This window comes from Phyllostomus discolor, chromosome 7, assembly GCF_004126475.2.
Source record: "Phyllostomus discolor isolate MPI-MPIP mPhyDis1 chromosome 7, mPhyDis1.pri.v3, whole genome shotgun sequence".
Taxonomy (NCBI): domain Eukaryota; kingdom Metazoa; phylum Chordata; class Mammalia; order Chiroptera; family Phyllostomidae; genus Phyllostomus; species Phyllostomus discolor.
Genome location: NC_040909.2, coordinates 37,214,012 through 37,235,008, shown reverse-complemented (window position 1 = coordinate 37,235,008; position 20,997 = coordinate 37,214,012). Strand labels below are relative to the sequence as shown.

The 20,997-nt window shown below is 40.7% G+C and overlaps 1 protein-coding gene across 2 annotated transcripts; it reads right to left on the bottom strand.

Annotated features, from left to right (window-relative positions):
- Positions 1-13,524: 13,524 nt before the first annotated feature.
- RNF7 (ring finger protein 7) lies at positions 13,525-20,300 on the bottom strand. 2 transcript variants are annotated; one of them, XM_028518966.2, is made up of 3 exons: positions 19,997-20,300; positions 16,185-16,232; positions 13,525-14,520 (listed from the first exon to the last, which is right to left on the bottom strand). In XM_028518966.2, exons 1-3 carry the CDS (start codon positions 20,169-20,171, stop codon positions 14,402-14,404), a joined length of 342 nt encoding a protein of 113 aa, XP_028374767.1. In that variant the 5' UTR covers positions 20,172-20,300; the 3' UTR covers positions 13,525-14,401. The 2 variants fall into 2 exon arrangements, with proteins under 2 accessions (XP_028374767.1, XP_028374769.1); XM_028518968.2 differs by having other exon boundaries at positions 20,004-20,259.
- Between the last annotated feature and the right edge of the window lie 697 nt (positions 20,301-20,997).

The following is a 20,997-nucleotide window of genomic DNA, read 5'->3' as shown; positions in this document are numbered from 1 at the left end:
TCACAAATATTGAAACTTAAGATCCATAATCTGGCATAACACAAACATCCTCCTCTCTAAGCAAGACTCTAATTGTTTTAATGATGACCACATACTTGGATATGCTTCTTGAACAAGGAGCCACAATAGCTGAAAGAGAAAATTAAGTAACTGGCATATTTGAGGAAAATACAAAATACTTCCTGACCAGAGGCTCGGTTTGGAGAGGAATTATGGCAGACATACAAAAGAAAACTAATTGCATGTGTTCACACAATGAGAATTTTAAAATCCATTAAATAGCTTTCTGGAAAGTAAGAGATTTGTTGAAGAAGACTAAAACATTATTAGAGAAGACCAAACGATACAATGCTAACAACGGCAATAACAAAGCAAAATAAAGCTCACAAAGCATATATTTTGATGTGTGGGAAAAATCTGGGAATTAGTTGTAAAAGTTCTTGTGGTTATAATGAAAAGTGAAAGAAGGGGATGCCCTGGTTGGTGTGGCTCAGTTGGTTGGAGCATCATCCCGTAGCTAAAACGTTGCCGGTTAGATTACCGGTCAGGTCAGGGCAGATGTAATTCCTAGTCCAGGCTCATGTGGGAGGCAACCAATTGATGTTTCTCTCTTACATTAATGTTCCTCTTTCTCTTCCTCTCTCTCTAAAATGCAATGAAAATAAAATGTCCTTGAGTGAGGATAAAAAAAATAAATAAAAAGAAAGAAAAGATATAAGGGGATAAAAATTCAAATTATTTTTAGTAGAACACAAAAGACCATTTTGGAATGGAGAAGTATTAAGTGTTTGCTATAAATCTGGAAAGCATGCTTCTAAAAATTTTCCTTTTTTCATATTCAGTGAAGAATAAAAATAATTGAGATTTGGAAGAATAAGGGAATTACAAGGGAAAGTAAACAAGTTCAGCATTAGATCAGTAAATGTGCACTGGTGGGGTGAAGGGGTTATGTTAAAGAATATTTTAAAGTACATAAACACCGTCAAGTTTAATAAGCAGTGGTAACATTAGGGCCATTTGGTGACAGCAAATGCGATGAAAGCCTTATTTCTGCGCACAGCAGGGAACGTGACAGAAGGCTGGACTCTGACTTGTGTTACGCTGCAGAAAACCAGATTCAGTTGGTGAGACTTAAACACCTCGGACCTGATATTGCATTGCAAGTAATGAACTTGACGTATAAAAGGGAATTAGTAAACCTGGAATTAAATGCTAAAATCCACACAATTCTTTTGGCATGACTTTCAATCGTCTTTTCAGTTTATTCATTCATCCCACAAAGAAGAAAAAGCAAGTGAGAGAGACAGAGAGAGAGCTTATTATGTCAGGCATTGTTCTAGGCACTGGGTGTGTAACAATAAACAAGACAGGCAAAAATCCTTGTCTTTAGGGAGATGATCATTTAGCCTTTTAGTGGATGAGACTGTCAATAAACAAAATAAGTAAAATATATATTAAATTGTGGTATTGTAAGCCACCCCAAAACTACACAACCTAAAATAATGATGTATTATTTCCCATAATGCTATGCTTGATCGTGCATCTCTTTGCTGGTCTGACTCATGGGACTACATTCCCACCTGCCAGTAGAGGGCTGAGCTCAGTGGGGAGAGCTGGAGTGCCATGGGAAGTTCCTAGCTGAGGACCCCTACAATTGGGCAGGCATTTTAAGATTTTATTTATTTATTTTTAGAGAGGGAAGGGAGGGAGGGAGAGAGAGAGAGAGAGAAACATCAATGTGCAGTTGCTGGGTATCATGGCCTGCAACCCAGGCATGTACCCTGACTGGGGATCGAACCTGCGACACTTTGGTTTGTGGGCAGGCATTTTAATAGGACCGTAGATGGAAGGGGGCTAGGGCGAAACTAGAAAACTCAGTCTGGAGCCTAGGTCAGTGGAGGGGGTAAGAGGGTTTGCTCATGAGTCGAATGTTGGGTATGACAGAAAGAAAAAGACAAGACTGACTCCAGGTTTTGGGGCCCGAATCACTGGAAGGATGAATTTCCCGTATCTCAGTTGGAAGTTTTCTGGAAGAACAGGTTGTGGGAATCAACAAAAATTCAGTCTTGTGCCTGTTCAACTTGAACTGCTGGTGAGACGTCCGAATGCAGCTCTTAGGTAGCCTGCTGGATCTGTGGGGCTGGAGCCTGGGGAGGGGCCTGGGCTGGAGATACCCACTGGGAGTCACCCAGTATATAAGTGGCATTTAAAGCCTGGGGACAGGATGTGACACTCTGGGGGTAAGAGAAGACATCTCAGCACTGAACCCTCCAGGTCGGAGAGGTGAGAAGGGCAGAGGAGAAGAGGGAAAGCTGGCAGAGGATGATCTGGCAGCCAAGTGAGGACAGGGGATCAAGGAAGAGAGTGCTTAGCTGTGGGGGATGCTGCCTGCAAGTCAAGAGTGCTGACTGGTGTTGATAGTTTCATTCACTGGGTTTTTTTTGTGTTTGTGTGTGTAGCTGAAAAGAGACATTAAATAGGATGAACAACGCTGATTTTATTTATAAAAGTGAGTACTTAAATGAGGTAGTATACTACGCACAAAGGACAAAAACACCCAAGATCTAGTATTGTCAGGTGAGTGGCACCCTGACATTTATTCTTCGGGAGGACAACAGAATGCTGTTTGAGAGCTTTATGTTTCTTTTAATTCTGAGTTTTTCCAAGGCCTAGTTTTTAGTTGCAAAGTCGATCTTGAAATATTTCTGTTGGTTATCATGATCACAGAAATTGGATATCACTGCTGTGTTGTGCTGTGTTCTAGGGGGCAGGAGGGGAGAGACAAAGTTAATGTGTTCTTGGTCAACAGTGGTGACACATACTATTTTAATAAAATATTGGAACTCAATTTTTTTTTAGCAATTTGGAGGTCACTAGGGAATTTGATAAGAGCGATTTCAGTGGAGTGGTGTAATGAAACCTGGTTAGAGTCAGTTCCACAGAGAATGAAAGGAGAAAACTGAAGGTGGCCAATGTAAGCTACTCTTTTGAGGAGTTTTGCTCATGAGTGTGACCACTGGAGCGAGTGGCCAAGGCAGGGGGCAGAGCACATGGTCACCAGAGGAGAAGAGGCCAGGGGATTGAGAATATTAAAAGCATCATCCATGTGAATCCTTAAATTTTTAAAAAACTTATTTATTGATTTGTGTGTGACACACACACAAATTCATTTTTCCATTTATTTGTGTTGGTTGACTCTGGTAAGTACCCTGACTGGAGACTGAACCCACAACCTTGGCGAATTGTGATGATGTTCTAACCAACTGAGCTACCCAGCCAAGACCCATGTGAATTTCGAAATCACCAAGAATTACCCAGAGAGCGGTGACAGAGTGCAGAGCCAGCATCTTCACAGGGCTAATGGTTGCAACTGTGGGGCCACAACAAGGCAGTAGCGAGTGGTGGTCTGCTGATGAGAGTCGGAGGTGGGTGTTTCTAGAGGGGGACAGGAGCGAAGAGAAATGAAGATGTCTTGCCCATTGCCAGGTGCAGTGGTCTGGGGGTGAAGAGGAGTTGGAGAAAAAGCAGTCAGTGTTCTAGGGGAGAACCAGATGTTAGGAGAAAAAAGGGAAGGGAACTTACAAAGAATGGGAGGATGGAGGAGATACTGTTGGTGTCAACATCAGAGGAAGAGTTTCTGAATTTGGGGAGGAGGAGGAGATGGGGGAGTAAAAGATATAAAGAATGAGCTGGGATTAGATTGAAGAGAAAGCAAGGTGACCTGGGAAGCCTGCCATTCTCGTGTGGTCTGACCTAACTGGAGACGGAGGCAGGGTTAGGCCAATGATCTCCAGTAGATGGTGGGCAGACCGTGAGTGCTGGGGCAGGGAGGGGTGCTGGCCTATAGTGGGCACATAGGGTGATGGAGCTCCCCCTGGACCTCCTGGACCACTGAGTTGTGGGAGGTCTTATGCCGAGCATGTGGGACCCTCCCACCGGGTCCGTGTGGGTAGTGGTGGCAGAGGCTTGGCCCGAGCTGAGCTGGGAGGATCTAGGGCATTTTCGTGGTTCGATGATGGGATTGAGGGCTGTGGGTGGGGACTCCTTTTACTTTACAACCATGTGAGGATCTATCGGCAGGGCTGTGGAGTTGGGAGGACTTCAGCACTCCTAAGTTTATTAGGGTGTCTGTATGTACACACAAGACCTCAGTTCTGGGCCATCTGCCCGACAGAAACCCAGCACTATAGGCTTAGTGCTGTGAAGGGCTTTTAAAAGCATATGGACCCAAGTTCACATCTTTGATCCTTAAGATTTAGACTTGCTGTTGGAGAAGTTATGAATTAGTGTTGTCAGAGTTCAGAGTTCAGGGAGGAATTTCAGGCTGCACTAAAATTTTGCTTAAAATTGGAGGGCAGCTCCAAGACTTTGTACATTTAAAATCCTGAAAAATGTTCTAGAAGAGAGTTGGAATGAATAACATTTTCCCTTTAAAAAAGTCACCTCTTCCATTACTTATTTCTTCTACATTTTGGTAAACTTCTTGAAAATGTAGCACTTCTAATGAACTCCAAAGAAGCTTTCTCAGATTGCCTCCACAGGGGACCAGAACACCACGAGAAACATAATTATTTTGATTTGAGTGCTTTCTTGAGGAGCTGAACTGTAAGAGAAATGGAACAACCGTCAATAAACCATTAATGCATTTTATTGTGTTTCCCACTTACTAGCAAGTATAAGTGGTGTTGGCTGTGGTCTTACATAATAATATCCATCTCTTTTTTAAAAAAATTCATATTTACATAAAATACACTGTACAGATCGGAACTGCACAGCTGGACAAGCTTTGACAAATGTGCCTTCTCCCGTCGCTATCCCAGAGTCAGCATGTGGAACATCCATGTCTTCGAGAAAGCTCTCTTTGCCCTCGGCTGGCCGGGGCGCAGAAACCATCGCCTCTCTATACTCCCACCGAGAGGGGAGCGTTCTTCCGATTTTTATCCATTTGTTTTGCCTGTTATTGAGCTTCACATAAACCAAATCTTATTGTTAAGTCCTCTTTTATTCCTGGACTCTTTTGTTCAACATAATGTTTTGAGACTCATCCATGTTATAGCAGTTATCAGTAGTTTGTTCCTTTTTATATTTTAACTGCTGAGTAGCATTACACTCTATGAATATACCACTATTCTTCTGTTGATGGACATTAGGGGTGTTTCCAGTTTGGATGTATTATAAATATGAAAAAAGCAGCTTTGAATATTCATCTGTGTCTTTTTGTGGACATGTGTTTTCATTTCCCTTAGGCAAATACCTGGAATTTCTGGGCCATAGGGTAGATGTATATCTAACCTTTTACAGTATTGCCCTACTGTTTGCCAGAGTGGCTGGCCCATGTTTCCTTCCCACCAGCAATCTGTGAGAATTCCAGGTCCTCCACATCTTCTCCAAGACTTGTGTTACCAGCCTTTCTAACTTTAGCTAGTCTAGGGGATGTGTAGATGTATTTCACTGGAGCTTGAACTTGCATTTCTGACGAGGACTATTAGGCACCCTTTCATACGCTGTTTGTTTGTATGTCTCCTTTTGTGAAGTATCTTTGCAATTCTGCTGCCCAACATCCAGCTCTTCAATTAAGCTTTTGTTGAGAATATAGCCACTTTGGGCAGAACTCTGTTGACTAACTGTATTCTTGAATATGGAAGCTGAATATTGTACAGATGTTGAGGTAACAATGGCCAAAATAAGATGGGTAAGAGTTTCAGATTTAGATCTTTCCAAACAGTTGAAATTCCTCAGGACAATTATAGATGCAATCTTTTCACTACTAAAAGGCTCCATGTGCTACATCAATTCAGTTTCAAAACATAAAGAACAAGTCCTCTGTTACCTCTATATAAAATTAGCATTGGGGAAAACATCGAAAAGTAGACTGACAGACTATATAACATGGTATTTTTCATGTCATATTTTTGAGACAAGGACCAACCAAATTTGTGTCATAAAGGACCTGTGCTAAAGGTCCATTTAAATTTTTTTGCATCACAGGTCAGCATGTTAAGAAATACAAACACAAAGATGTCATTTCAGGGATAAGACGATCCTTTCCAATTCTAGGCATTTATGAAAAGAAAGCACGTGTAGCAGCAACTTCTCAACTATTAATAATTGTTCACTGTTATTTGATGTGGCTGTGGCTCCCATGATGCCTAAATTCTGACAGAATAAGCCTTAGAAAGGGATGATTGATAATAACAACACTGTCCCATGGAACTCCCTTTTATAACGGAAACATCCTATTCTGTGATAGCCAACACGGAAGCCGCTCTCCACCTGTGATGACTGAGCTTTGAAATGTTGCTGCTATGTCTAAGGGACTAAAATTTAAATTCTATTTTAATTAATTAAATTAAAGTGTAAATAGCCATATAGTGCTAGTGATGACACTATTGGATAGTATAGATCTATACCCTTCAAGAAATAAATTATTTTAAATGTTATTTTTTCCCGTAAGAGGATCTCCTTGTCGGTGGGTAGTCCTTCTCCCCTTGTCTTATGTAGAAGACTACAACCAGGCAGGTATGAGGTTACATGGAATGGAGACAGAACTGACAGCCAGGTAGGCAGGTGAGGAGTGGAAGCAACATGGACAGCCTATTTCAAGGCTTCCTCACCTCAGAAATGCTATGGAGCACATACACACCAAATATCGTTAAGTAAAATAGAAGTGGGTTTTCATAATGTACGTGAGAAATGGTCCTGTTGTCATTTGTTATATATGCTGTGGGAGAGTGGTCTGTCCTCCTGACCAGAGCGCTGTGTCTTATAAAACTCACTACACTATGTTTTCCCATTCTGTCATAAATCTAACATTCCCCAGCACAGCCTGCACTCTCTGCAGATCAAAAATGTGTTAGTATTCAAATTTTTCTAGTATTATGGCAATGCCTTATATAGAGTAGGCAAGCAATAAATAATAAATTGTATTATGTTATAATTTGTATAAAACTAAAAAAAGCAGAGCAGAAGTTAGCACAGCAAAGGTTAACAATGAAAGCCTAAAAGTCACCCCGAAAGGGTTTGATGACGATTATATTACACCAGCCACACAAAGCTTGTTTGACGCTACACATTTTTTTTATTTATAAAGACACACCCTGGGTGGTCTGGTAAGAATTGTGATTATCTTATTATACTAAAATTTTGGTACAAATAATTTAGTTGCATTTTTAAAAATAAGCTCCAATAACTTAAACTTTAATAACTTTAATAAGTTTGCAAAGTAGGTAGCTCTTCAGAGGCTAGGATAGAACACAAATGCCACAGAACACTTCATCTGTGCTGAAGCAGTTCCAATAGTTTTTAACTGTGATTTCCATCTAAGCAGCTTTTCCTGACTCTCCTGCCTGCCCAGTTTATACACACACTTTTTGGGAACCCTCATGAGGGAACCCATTGTTGCTGGTGGGAATGTGTTTTTCCCATGTGAGATGTGTTGGGGTCATTAAAAAAGGGGGGATTGATTAAAACCACTCTCCTAAAAACCCATTTTGACAGTTCTCCACTAGTTGTGGGTGCCCAAAAACATTGTGATTCTCACAAGAAGCACCACTGCAAACAATACACTTTTTGAAGGCCATTCCCTAATTAAGGCAGAGATTAGCTGTTCCGGTAGTGATCTGTAAATAATGGCTAACATTTATCAAGTGCTTACTATGTTTCAGGCACACTTCTAGGCAGTTAACATGTATTAATTCATGAAATCTTCATAGTAACTCTATGAGGTAGATACTAATGTTATTTCCATTATAGTTGAGGAAATGGGCACCAAGAAGTTAAGGATCTGGTATGAGATCACACAGGTAGTAAATGCGGAGTCAAGATTCCCAGCTGGGCTGAGCAACTCCCAAAGCGCCGTCTTATCTGCTGTGTAATGCCACAGCCACCCTCCCCCAGGGAGAGCTTGCTTGCAGCCAACATAAGGAAAGCAGGTTCCATTCTAATCACTGACTTGGTTTTACCAAGCACATGGACAAGAGAAAGCAGCAGATTGCTTGCAAAGCTTACTCCTGCTCTGAAAGGCTATGAAGATAAAAATTGAGGGCTATAAAAAACCTTTAATATTTTCTAAATCATATAGATATCACCAAAATTAAGTGCTCAGAAATGCACCTCTATATTCAAATCTGTAAGATCCAATGAAATGTTTTGACTAAGATTAAGATGGAATACCTAAAGTTAAAATGAGAGCTCAGCGTCTACAAATTTTTTTCTTGATAGAAAATCTGAAAATTATGTTGAGTAAATGATTAGAAAAAAAATTTAACAGGCAAGTCATTAAAGCCACATTACCATCCTTCAGAGAAGCTCACAACTCGACAAGCAATCTAACATGTTTACAGTGAACTTTGTCTTACAAAATTCGTAAGAACAGTTAGGAGTGCTTTAGCCCATAATTAAAAACACATTATTTGTAAAGTGTCACTTCTATTGAAGGAGCTTCCAAAAATGAATAAAATAACAACAGTGGCACTTAACCATATACTGGAAACTGTTCACAGTTTTAACATGTGTATTAGTAATTCATTTGGTCTTCAATCCTCAAAACGACCTCCTAAGGCAGACTTGATTATTTATATTGGACCTGAGGGAACTCAAGTGTGGAGAGATGAAATAACTGCTCAAGGTCACACAAACAAATGGTGGCGCTAGGATTCGAGTCCAGGTATCCTGGCTCCTGAGTACCAGACACTGAGTATCAAAGCGCAGAGAAGACACTATTCCTGTAAAACACATTTCATGGGGCAAACCCTGACAGGAATGGAATGATGTAAAGACGGCAACAGAGGAACTTCCCTGCCAGTATTTCTTATGCATTTGATTGTATCATTCAAATGTTCAATATAAAATAGCTTAAAATTTTAAATTATTTGTACTTTAATTCCAATTCTGCTTATATCCAAACTAGTCATATTTTTCCTTTAAATATTTTTTTAAACAAAGGCTTACTAAAGTAAACAAAGTTTTTCTAACTTTCTTGTTAGAACATTTCCTGAAGTCAGCCGTTGGCAATAATTTAAAAAAGCAATAAAGCATTTTTAAAATAGTTCCTTTTCTTATCAGATGTCTATTAAACTTCTAAAGCAACACTTCAATTTTTTTTTTCTGATCCTAATGGCTTCTACATTAGCTTCAGTTAAAAATGAAGCAATTTTGAGCTTACCCTTCAGGCCAGGAGACTGCCAAGAGAACATTCACTGAGCCCATACGTTCTAGGTATTAAATACTAACTAAAGTGCTGCTCACCTGTGGAGGAGTGCATAGATCAGCAGGATTGGGTTCTCTGAACTATTCTTTTTAAAGATTTTATTTATTTATTTTTAGAGAGAGGGGAAGGAAGGATGAAAGGGAGAGAAGCATCAACGTGTGGTTGCCTCTCATATGCGCCTTACTGGGGACCTGGCCTGCAACCCAGTCATGTACCCTGACTGAGAATTGAACCAGCGACACTTTGGTTCACAGGCTGGTGCTCAGTCCACTGAGCTCCACCAGCCAGGGCCTGAACTATTCTTTTCAGGGTAACAGCTACTCAAAAATCTGCACCCTTCATACCTTTTATAGGATTTATTTTGTGCGTGTCATTTTAGGATACTTCTTAGAGACTGTGGCACAAAGAATGTGTGTTAATTGTCTGTACAAGCATTTACATTGGTACTGCCGAAGAAGCCAGTATTCTAAAGGGGATGTTTTGGAAACGTGCCTTCGAGTGGCACGAAGACTGATGGCACCACTGGCAAGTTGGCGGATGGGGGCCAGGGAAGTCCAATGTCTTAAAACATATAGGACAATCTCACACAATGAAACATAATTCAGCATCCTGGACTTTTTAAAAATAGTTAATTTTATTTATCGTTAGAGAGAGGGGAAGGAAGGGAGAGGGAGGGAAACAGCTATGTGTGAAAGAAACATCATTGCCACCTGAAAGCCAGGTGTGTGCCCTGACCAGGAACCCAACTGGCTACCTTTCGGTTTGCAGGATGACACCCAACCCACTGAGCCACACCAGTCAGGGCCCCATGTGACTTTTGACTTTTCAGGTAGCAGAAAAATCAGTTTATGACTATCTAAACCTAGGACCTAATTTCTTTTTATATAGCATGAACATGAAGTATTTTTTTAATCCTCAACCAAGGACATGCTTATTGATTTCAGAGACAGGGAGGGAGAGAAACATCAGTTGATGGCCTCTCATATGTGCCCTGACTGGGCCCCAAACCTGTAACCTAGGCACATGCCCTAACTGGAAGTTGAACCCATGACCTTTCAGTTTACAGGATGATGCTCCAACTGAACCACAACGGCCAGAGCACAAAGTACTTTTCTGCATAGTTCTAAAATTCATTAGTTTCCAAACGTGTAACTAGCATGTAAATCAAGATTATACATCAAGATGTTTTGTCCAGAACTTTACTATGCATGATCCACCATTTCTGGGAAAAAAAGTTTTAGCATCAATGGAACTGTCGTGTTTCTGAATTACAACAGTCTACAGGCAGCGATCACACATCCAGATCGACATCCGCAGTCTTCAGATGTAATTACACCCAAGCACTTACATACTGAAATGCAAATGATTACAAATCACCCTCCTCTCATTCCTATTCTATATTACAATTCAATTACTACATACATTTTAATTATGTGTGGAGACAGTAATTTCACTTCAGAATAGTAAAGGGGACATTTTTTTAGGAAAAGGAAGTAATTGGTTCCATGGGGTCAACTTACTCAGGTGCCAGCCATAATACACAGTAACTTGCACAGATGGAAAACTAAATAGCTCAAGGTGACAAATGTGCTCCCAATACACTGGTAAAATAAAATTCAACACAGTTTCACCAAATGTTAAGAAAAACCCGTTCAATGCTTAACTTTTGTGTCGGAACTCCTAATGTCACAGCTGTTCTTCAGGCTGCAACTTTCGGATGGCTGTGCAGATGGGTTCCCATTCCAGGGTGGGGGGATTAGAGCTGCTTTGTCCCTGTCCCTCCTCCTCTACCCTGAGATGCTGACGTGCAACAGAAAGAGAGCTTTGTTAGGTGGTGGCCCAGCAGTTTTGCTGAGGAAAAGCAATGTATTACCACTACCCTCCACATTTCATTTACATACTGTCACAATGACTAAAATAACATTTTCAATGTTTTCTCTCTTCACTTGAATGCCAAATATCTGATTCACTTTTTATAGATACAGCCTTTTAAAAAGGCCAAAAAGCTGCTAATATAGTTCATTGCCCATGACAAGCACATTCAAATAGTCACATATATTTGTATTCATATTTATATAATTTTTCAGTTGAAAGTTGTGAAAAAATATATTAAAAAAGGAAAACTTATAGAGAAATTTGATTAATATTAGCCAATATGAATATATACAGAATTCTACTTTTTTTTTTAATATATTTTATTGATTATGCTATTACATTTGTCCCATTTCCCCCCTTCTCTCCCCTCCACCCTGTACCCCCCTCCCACCCACATTTCCCCCTTTAGTTCATGTCCATGTGTCATACTTATGAGTTCTTTAGTTTCTACATTTCCCGTACTATTCTTGCCCTCCCCCTATCTATTTTCAACCTACCTTCTATGCTACTTATTCTCTATACCTTTTCCCCCTCTCTCCTCCTCCCACCCCCCTGCTGCTAACCCTCCATGTGCCCTCCATTTCTGTGGTTCTGTTCCTGTTCTAATTGTTTACTTAGTTTCTTTTGGTTTTGCTTTAGGTGTGGTTGTTAATATTTGTGAGTTTGCTGTCCTTTTACTCTACATGTCTTTTCTTTATCTTCTTTTCTTAGATAAGTCCCTTTAGCATTTCATAAAATAAGGGCTTGGTGATGATGAACTCCTTTAACTTGACCTTATCTGAGAAGCACTTCATCTGCCCTTCCATTCTAAATGAGAGCTTTGCTGGATAGAGCAATCTGGGATGTAGGTCCTTGTCTTTCATGACTTGGAATATTTCTTTCCAGCCCCTTCTTGCCTGTAAGGTCTCTTTGGAGAAATCAGCTGACAGTCTGATGGGAACTCCTTTGTAGGTGACTGTCCCCTTACCTCTTGCTGCTTCTAGGATTCTCTCCTTCGTTTTTACCTTGGCTAATGTAATGATGATGTGCCTTGGTGTGTTTCTTCTTGGGTCCAACTTCTTTGGGGCTCTCTGAGCTTCTTGGATTTCTTGGAAGACTGTTCCCTTTGCCAGCTTGGGGAAGTTCTCCTTTATTATTTGTTCAAATACGTGCTCAGTCTGTTGCTTTTCCCCTTCCAATTCTGGTACCCCTATAATTCGGATATTGGAACGTTTAAAGGTGTCTTGGATGCTGTTAATCTTTTCCTCAATTTTTTGAATTATTTCATCATGCTTTCCTGCTTGGTTGATTCTATCTTCCTTCTGGTCCACTGTATTGTTTTGAGACTCATATTCCTTCCTTTCACTATTGGCTCTCCTCCGCGTGTCTTCCTGCATCTGTTTTATGGTAATCTGCATTCTTTCATCTAAATTTCGACCAAAATCAACCAGTTCTGTGAGCTTTCTGATCACCAATGTTTTGAACTGCGCATCTGATAGACTGGCTAATTCTTGGTCGCTCAAAAGGATGAGTCCTGGGGGACTGATCTGCTCTGTTGAAAACATGGTTTTTTTTCCCCCTTGTCTCTCCTTTTTTTTTCCGGTCTGGTTGCTCCTGTTGCAGTGGGGGGCGGAGCCTTAGGTGCTCACCGGGGCTGGGCACCCCAGTCGCTAGATTGTGACGTTATATGTGGGGGCGGGGCGGGAGAAAACAATGGCGGTAGTTCCGTTCCCCTGGACTCAGACCCTTGTCTGGGCTTCCGGGCCGCGAGCTCTGCCCTGGTCCACAATCACTACCCCTCTGGGTCTGCCAGCCGCAGCTTGCGTACTCAGGGATCACCGCTGCCTTCTTGCGCGCCGGATGGCTTTTGCGCCGATTTCGTGCCAAACCTTCCCCCGACCTCCGCGCGCCTCCGACCCGAGCCAGCCCCGCGCCTGCCAGGCTCGTCTTTTCCTACCAGTCCGGATGAACGCGTCTACTTCAACTTCTTGGCTGCCCGACTTCCATTCAGATAAATCCTCTGCCGGATCTGGGTGTTATTCTGATAGTAAATTATTGTTGTAAATTATTGGTTTTCTAATCTTGGTTGTGCGAGGAGGTACGGTGCGTCCACCTATTCCTCCATCTTGCCGGAAGTCCCCTACTTTTTTTTTAACAGTCTCTTATGTGTCCCCATTCCTTCAAGATTCAGATTGGTCAACTCTGAAACTGCAGAAGTGAATGGTTAAGATGTAAAGATTTTTAGTTTTTTAAATTCTTAGCACCAGCTTTTTTATGGAAAAATTCAAAATGATCTTGTGGTCCATAAATTGTTACAAGATAACCTCCACTAAAGCTGAATGAGTCGGATTAGGATTTAAGTATTTTTTCACACTTAACATGTTTCCTGGTAATAAACTTAAAATGTCCTTATTACCAAATGAAAGAGCATTTAAATATTTTTTTCAAATGAAACAGGAGCATTCATTTGACATATCAGTTTATTAACATCAAGTTTAAGGCTGTACATAAAACCGCAATGACGACAATTCAAATGAAGTAAACAGAATAAACCATTTATTAAAACACTGCATAATAAAATAAACTTTTTTTGATCCAATGCTATAGTGGTAAACATTTTCCGATCATTAACAGTCCACCTAAAATACTGTTAAATTACATCATAATCTAAAACTTGAGAATAGTTCTGCCCTTTACCACTGAATAAGTGAACAGTGGAGTGTGAAGATCTAGGGTTTTTTTTTTAATGAGTCTGATAACCTAAAAGACAATCAAAACTCACTATGGCCATAGATTAAGCTTTATTTACCCTGCTCACTGGCCCAAACTCAGAATTGTCATATCAAATAAATATTACACGAACCATTCCCTTCCCTGCCTAAAATAAATATCAGGAACAAATTAAGGATAAAAGTTGGGTTTTAAACTGTACTTTATTTGTTGCTGTAACATTGTCTTTAACTGATCAACCACAAGCATGCAAAAAGTTCTCTTCTGAAGGGAACCGCTTCCACACCCCCTGGATATCAATAAGTAAATTACAAAGATCATTCAATTTGTAGTTCTCTCCTTCTTTATAGCACTTCAAAGCAGTGTGACACATACCACAGAGACAGGAAAGACCATCTTTAATAAATTATCTTCTTAATTGTAGAGAATTTCTGAAAATAAAACGGACAAAATGCTAACCCATGCCTGTGATGAGTCCTCAGAGACCAAAGATCCATCGCCTTCTGTTGGAAGAACCAGTTCCTGGAGTGTCCTCACCTTTGCAGGGCACTTGATAAGGGGACCCCCCAGGGCTCTGGACAACTGCACTAGGAAGGCATTCTACCACTCTCATTTGCCGATTCGTTGGACTACCCAGTCTTGCTGGCAGAGAGGGCAGCGATTGTTCTGTTTCACCCACAGGGACATGCAGCAGTTGTGGAAGGAATGATTACATTCTCCCCAGACCACTAAAAGGAAAAAAAAAATGACTTGACATTACTGATTGCAATTTAAGTTACTGAGCTCAAACACATACCTTACTTTATATTATAAATAATAATCATGGCTCATAATCTCAAATAAAGATGGTATACTGGTCAAAAATAATTTTTTCTACTTCTAAAGAAATAAAAACTTACACATGTAAAGTTTGTGCTTAGGGGACTTTCCATTACTATTCTAGAATCTGGATGAAGTGGTGGCCCCCAGTTCCTACACAGCTCCATACGCTGCCTTCCCGAAATCAGGAGATTAAAGGACTTGAGCCTTCCTTCAGTGCCAGACCCTCTCAGTCATGCATGCACTGACCTAAAAAATGTCCTCCCAGTTTTTATCTACCAAGATGAGTTTTAAATGTTTTCAATTTGTGGAAGACTGTTATATATAGATGACATGCTTCTAAATATTATCCACTGTACATCTACTGAGTTGTTTCCTGGAAGTGGTGCTAAGCTGTGTTAAATCATCAATAAGCTGTGCAATTCCTTATGTGACAAACAGAATGAAATTTTCAAAGTGGCTGTCTGGAAAGAAAGGTCTCTTTGTAATCAAAGAAAGCTGGCCTACACCTCACAATTCCCATGTTAATATTTTTTAAACAAACAACATGAAAGAAAATTTTTAAACTGAAGGAAATCACCCACAATCTGGACTACAAACTCAAATGTGAACTTCATTTGTCCCTTTCTTGACCAGCGGAGCTATATGATAACAGAACAAAAGACGTAGGAATAGAAAAGAAGAAGAAGAAAAAAAAACTTCATATGAAAACAGGCTGTAGGGGCTAGAAAGCAAGGGAAATCATTCTAATGTTTTAGGAGGAAGAAAGAGAATTTGATCAACAGCACACATCATTAAGAAGAAGCTACATGTAAACCACACCGGCACGAAGTTAGCCTTTCTTTTCTTTCTGTTGTCTTTCATTGTTCATACTCTTATAGTTGTCCCACTTTTTCTGCCTCTGCTTACCTCCACCACATATGCCACACATATGCCACACCCCTCCACAAAGTTAGCCTTTCATTGCAGGGAAAGTTTTAAACACTTTTGTATAGCAATCTGGAAGTGATGGCTTGAACTAGGACATACAAACCTCTGAACTGCTTAAAACATTTTGCCTAAGACAAATTCTTAGTCCTAGGCTATAAGGAAAATGTAATAGGTTTCTATATACACTACATTCCCAAGAGAGACCATTTTTCCTATGTTAGTTGAAAGGTTAAACATTATATCATAAGAGTACTGAAAACTGAAATGCTTTATTAGAATGAAACCATACCAAAACTGACTCATAACATATTCAAAATTTACATAATATTTTGGTAAATTCCTCTTACATAATTTTCTTAATAGAAGAGAATTACTCATTTTTTTTGAGTATCAAAATGTTTACTATGCCCATGTCTGAAATACTAATATAGCCAATTCTTCTTCATTACAGGCAATAAAAAAACCTTGCAGATTGATTCCATTAAGGCCTTTTGAGAATCAACACATTTTGTATCAATAATAGATTGATGCTTTACAGTTTATTTTTGTGTATTGATAAAGTCAATCTTAATAGCAAATTCAAACATCCCCACTGAGAGAAGGCCTTCAGTTGAAAAAGCAAGAGAGCTGAATTACAACATACCAACACAGTCCTCTTGTTTGTTTTCAGCTTGACATCTAAGACAGGCATCTGAAAGTAAACAAACAGCAACTCTCAGTCTGATGCTCAGAAAACAATTTTAAAACCCAGACACTTCAAAGTCAAATAAAAGCCCAAAGGGTTAGAGATGGAGACAAAAGACTCATAGTATTAATTTCTCATCTGAACATAACTGTTCAAAGAAGAATAAAGTCAAAGGCACTCTATTTACTTACAACCAGGAGCAATTTTACAAGGGTTACTGACCCTCTATTTTTATAAGCTCTGATGAAAAGATGTCCTGACAGTGGATGCAAGCACTAGAGAAACATATGCCACACTCACTCCACTATATTAGAAGTTGTTATAAGCTCACTGGGCATGCTCACATAGCTCATAATGAGGGGTAGTTCATTTTCAATTATCCTTTTAAATAAGCTATGCACACAGGGATATAAAGTACAACATAGGGAATAGTCAATATTATAATAACTATATATGATGCCAGGTAGGTACTGGAAATATAGGAGGGAACCCTTTGTAAAGCATGTGATTATCTAACCACTATGCAGCTGTACATCTGAAACTAGTACAAATAAATGTTGAATGTAAGCTGTACTGAATAAATAAAATTTAAAAATTAAATAAGCCATGCATATATATTGGTATTTGCTTATACATACAGAAGCTCTAGAAGGATATCCAAGATACTAATAATAAGTTTACCTGGGAGGTGATTGAATGGGAAGGAATTTTCATTGTATATTGTCTTAAACTTTTGAATTATGTGACTGTATAATCTATATAAAAATTAATATTAATTAAAAATACTTTATAAAAACTAGGTTTTTTCTCCTTCCAAGAAAATGCTCCCTTTACAAAATAAATCTGAGCCCAAAGCATTTACCTAACAATGGCAAAATATTTTAATAAATTACTTGGGAGTAAATACTAGAAATGGGAACCTCAAGTATACTAGGTTGCTTGATGAAAGAGGTAATATGGATTATTTCAGGGACTAATGAAATGGATTCATTCACTAGCTGGAAGAGCGGTCAAAGTTGGGTAAGAGGGAGTGCAAACCAACAGAAAAAAAATTTTTAACATAAACTGGAGACAAATAATTCCGTAAAAATAGACACATGTTGGAGCTGAAGCCTGCTTCTCTCTCACACTAGATTATGTGCAGGCATTTGCTTCTCTCTGTATGTTTTTACCTAAAAAACAAACAAACAAACACACTACCCTGGCCTCTTCAGTGTGGGCTAAAAACAACCACTGCCTTTTAAGACTTCCTGCAATTCCACAATTACTGAGCGTCTCCTCTGTGGAAGCAGCTGTACACTGGGGACACCGAGTCTGGGTCCCTGGTCTGCACAGCGAGTGGGGAGACACAGGGAAACAACTTAGTACCATAAAGGTCATGATGTAACTGAAGATAATAAGCCTCTGGTTCTGCACAATCACAGAATCACGTGTTTGTGGTCCTGAGTACGGTTTTTACGTACTAGGAAAAGTAGGGCCTAAAAGGTGGTGTTAAATGTCCAAGTCAACACAGAGCCATGAAGGGTTACTCTGGCTCTGTAGAACCTGGCTGTACAAGCCAAACTATTTCTCTGCCTCAGCAGCGCTTGCTCCTTTCAGAAAGAAGAGAGTGGAAACCAAGAGCATTAACCACATCAGAACAGGTTGACAGGCAAATCTTGGATCAAGAAGTAAGTCATAGCAAATCAGTTAGTATGAGATGAATTCCAAATATTAAGGGAATGGTATTAAGTGGGCTCTTTTTGTAGAATCTAGAAATCTCTGAATTATGCTCATAACCTTGATTTAGATTATAAAAAACTGACCTAAGTAGATAAAAATCCCCAAAGTTTGATACAAGGAAAAAGTTTCTTTTGATGGCATTCCTAATATCTGAAACAGCACATTTCTAAGGAGAACAATAACACTTAACACCTTTTAGAATGATGCTACGGTTAAGGATGGGGAAAGTCTGAAAAACAAACTTCCTTCTGCTGTCACCTGACCACTAAGTGGATTTTAACACCTCATAAACAAAATACAAAGGTCTAGTCCAGAACACTTTCCAGAACTGAAAGTATAGCTCTTGTAAACCTGCAACATTAATCCACAGTAGCAGAATACTTTACTATAATTAGAAAGTCAATGTGAATGGTAGCCATTTATAGCCCATACTTTGACTTACTTTAAATATCCCAAGTAAAGTTTATTTGTTGCAAGATTTCAACCATTACTTTAAATTCTACATTTCTCCTTACTAGTTTAAATTTTGTTTCTGGGGAGAAAAATAAAATCCCTTTTCATGAACATTCTTCTTTTTAAACTAATGTAAATTTGGGGGACAAAATTTTTAGCAAAGCCTGTTTTGCTAAAGAAGAAAAAATGAAGTCACCTGTATACGTTAAAAATGCCACCCAAACTGGAAAATACGATTCTAGAACCTAAGTAAGGGGCAGTGTATGTGATGAGGCGACTGTACTGCAGGCCAACAAACTAGGTACTTTAAAAATCTAATATGCAAAATAAGTGGATCATGTCTGAAATCAAGTTGTTTGCAAAGTAAAAAATAAAAAGTATTTGAACCCCATTGTTGTAAGTCCTCTCTGAAATAAGTCCTTAAGAATAAAAAAACAGGAGGGCATACTAAAGAGGTGTAGTCTGAGAAACCTCTTGATTCTGGCAAACTTCAAGTTTCATCCCTCAAGAAGAGAGAGCGAGTCTCTGGAAGTTTTCTTCAATTCTCTCATTTTTCAGGGCAAGACACTACGTTTTCAAGTTATAGAAACCTCAGTTTTATTCATCTGTCCTCAAGAAGCATGTAAAAAGCTCTCACAGTAGTTTTAAATGCCCTATTTAAAAATATAACTCGCATTTAAACAGGTTTTCCAAGGTGGTCTGAGGTCTTAAAACAGAAACCATATGAAACAAAAGAGGATGAAAATGTTCTAAAAGGTTTCACTTGGCCCCTATTTTTATTCAAAATATCGTAGAAAGGAGTAAGACTTATTTGTAAAAGCGGGTTCTCCCCAAAGGCCTGACTCAGAGCCGGGCAGTCTCTTTTCCAGGAAATGACATCTTATGACAGGCAGGGGCCAGGAAGAGGACTAAACCTTGTTTTTCTAAGCAAAGGGCTCACCTTATTGAATTCTCGCAAAACTTCAGTATTCTTGAGCCATGTTCCCCCTCCCAGCCGAGCGAGTGCCGTCTGATTTGTTTTGAATCACGGAGACTTAAAAGCCAGCAGCACGATAGCAGGAGCTAATTGGCAAATGCAATGGCCGGGCACACTTCCCTTCCCTGCAGCTTTTAAGAGCAGACTGAGGGTACCGTTTTTTGTGGAAGATGACTAGAGCATCACTTTGGTGTGCGACCAGAACCAATAAAACGCTCTGCTGAACCACGGCCTTTACCCCGACCTCTTTGCTATCTGCGTTTAGGGATGGGGCCGGGAGCCGGCCACACTAACCTAAGTGGTTCCTCCCAGCTCCCATCAAACCACAGTTGTATATTCTTAAGTTGCACCCACTGCCACCTGAAATTATCTTAATTCCTCTAGTGTACCGCCTGTTTCTCTGGTTAGAATCCAGCCCCACACACTGGGACCCCACGGCCCCCGGCGGCAGCCACCGCATCGGCTTGTCCCACATCCTCCTGCTCCCTCGCTCCGAGGCAGAACGACCCCGCCCCCAAACCTCTGGGCAGGGGTCTCTACGACCCTCCACGCGTCCCCCAGCCCGGAGCCCGCTCACCGGAGGCCCTACCGCGGCCGGGGCCTCGCATGCAGCGCTTACCCATCACCTGGACCCTGCAGATGGCGCACGTATCGCACTCCACGTCCCAGCTCCACATGGCCACCGCGTTCCACTTCTTGAGAGAGAACATTTTGTCGCCTCCCGACTTGGAGCCTACGCTCCCAGAGTGAGAGGACAGGGCGCAAGATTCCTCGCTGTCTTCCACGTCGGCCATAGCGGCGGCGCGGGGCTGGCGGCGGAGACGTTGGCTACGGGGAAAGCGGGCGGCTATGGCGCCTCCGCGGGACCGCCTGACAGGCCACAGCGCCGCCTGCAGGCCGCCGGCCACGGGGGTGCCTTCCACAGGGGCCGCTCTCGATTGGCTGGCGCGGGATCGTGATGTCACCTTACGCTAGCGCCCGGCGCCGTCCTCCCCAACCCCACCCACTTCTGGAGCTGAGGCAACCTAGAAGGCTGAGGGCCTCAGTGGGCGCCGAGGACAGAAGTAGGCCGCCGCGCAGTTGAGTGTTACTGTCGTGATTGCTGGCACTTTTTATGCAGTACCCACGTGTCCTGCTTTATGCCTTCATGAAGCTTACTCCTCTCAGAATTACCTTGTTAATATATCTATTCGATGTGCGTTCCAAATGTAAACTCCATAATATGAGCAGGGACCTTGTGGTTCAGCCATTCTCAAATATTTTGTTCTCAGAACTCCTTTACACTTAAAAATTATGAGGCCCTGGCTGCTGTGGCTCAGTTGGGTATCTTGGGTAAACGGAAATGCTGCGTGGTTCAGTCCCCAGTGGGGCGGTACAGGAGGTAACTCGTGTTTCTCTCGCCATTCTCCCTCCCTCTCTAAAACCGATAAGCACGTCTTCTGGTGAGGATAAAAAGATAAACATAAGAAAATTATCAGGACTTCAGCCTTTGCCAGGTATCTCAGTTGGTTAGAGCTTCGGCCGCATACACTAAGGTTGTGGGTTCAATCCCTGGCCAAGGCACATACAAAAGTCAGCCAATGAATGCATCAATAAGTGGAATAACAACAAAAAAATCAA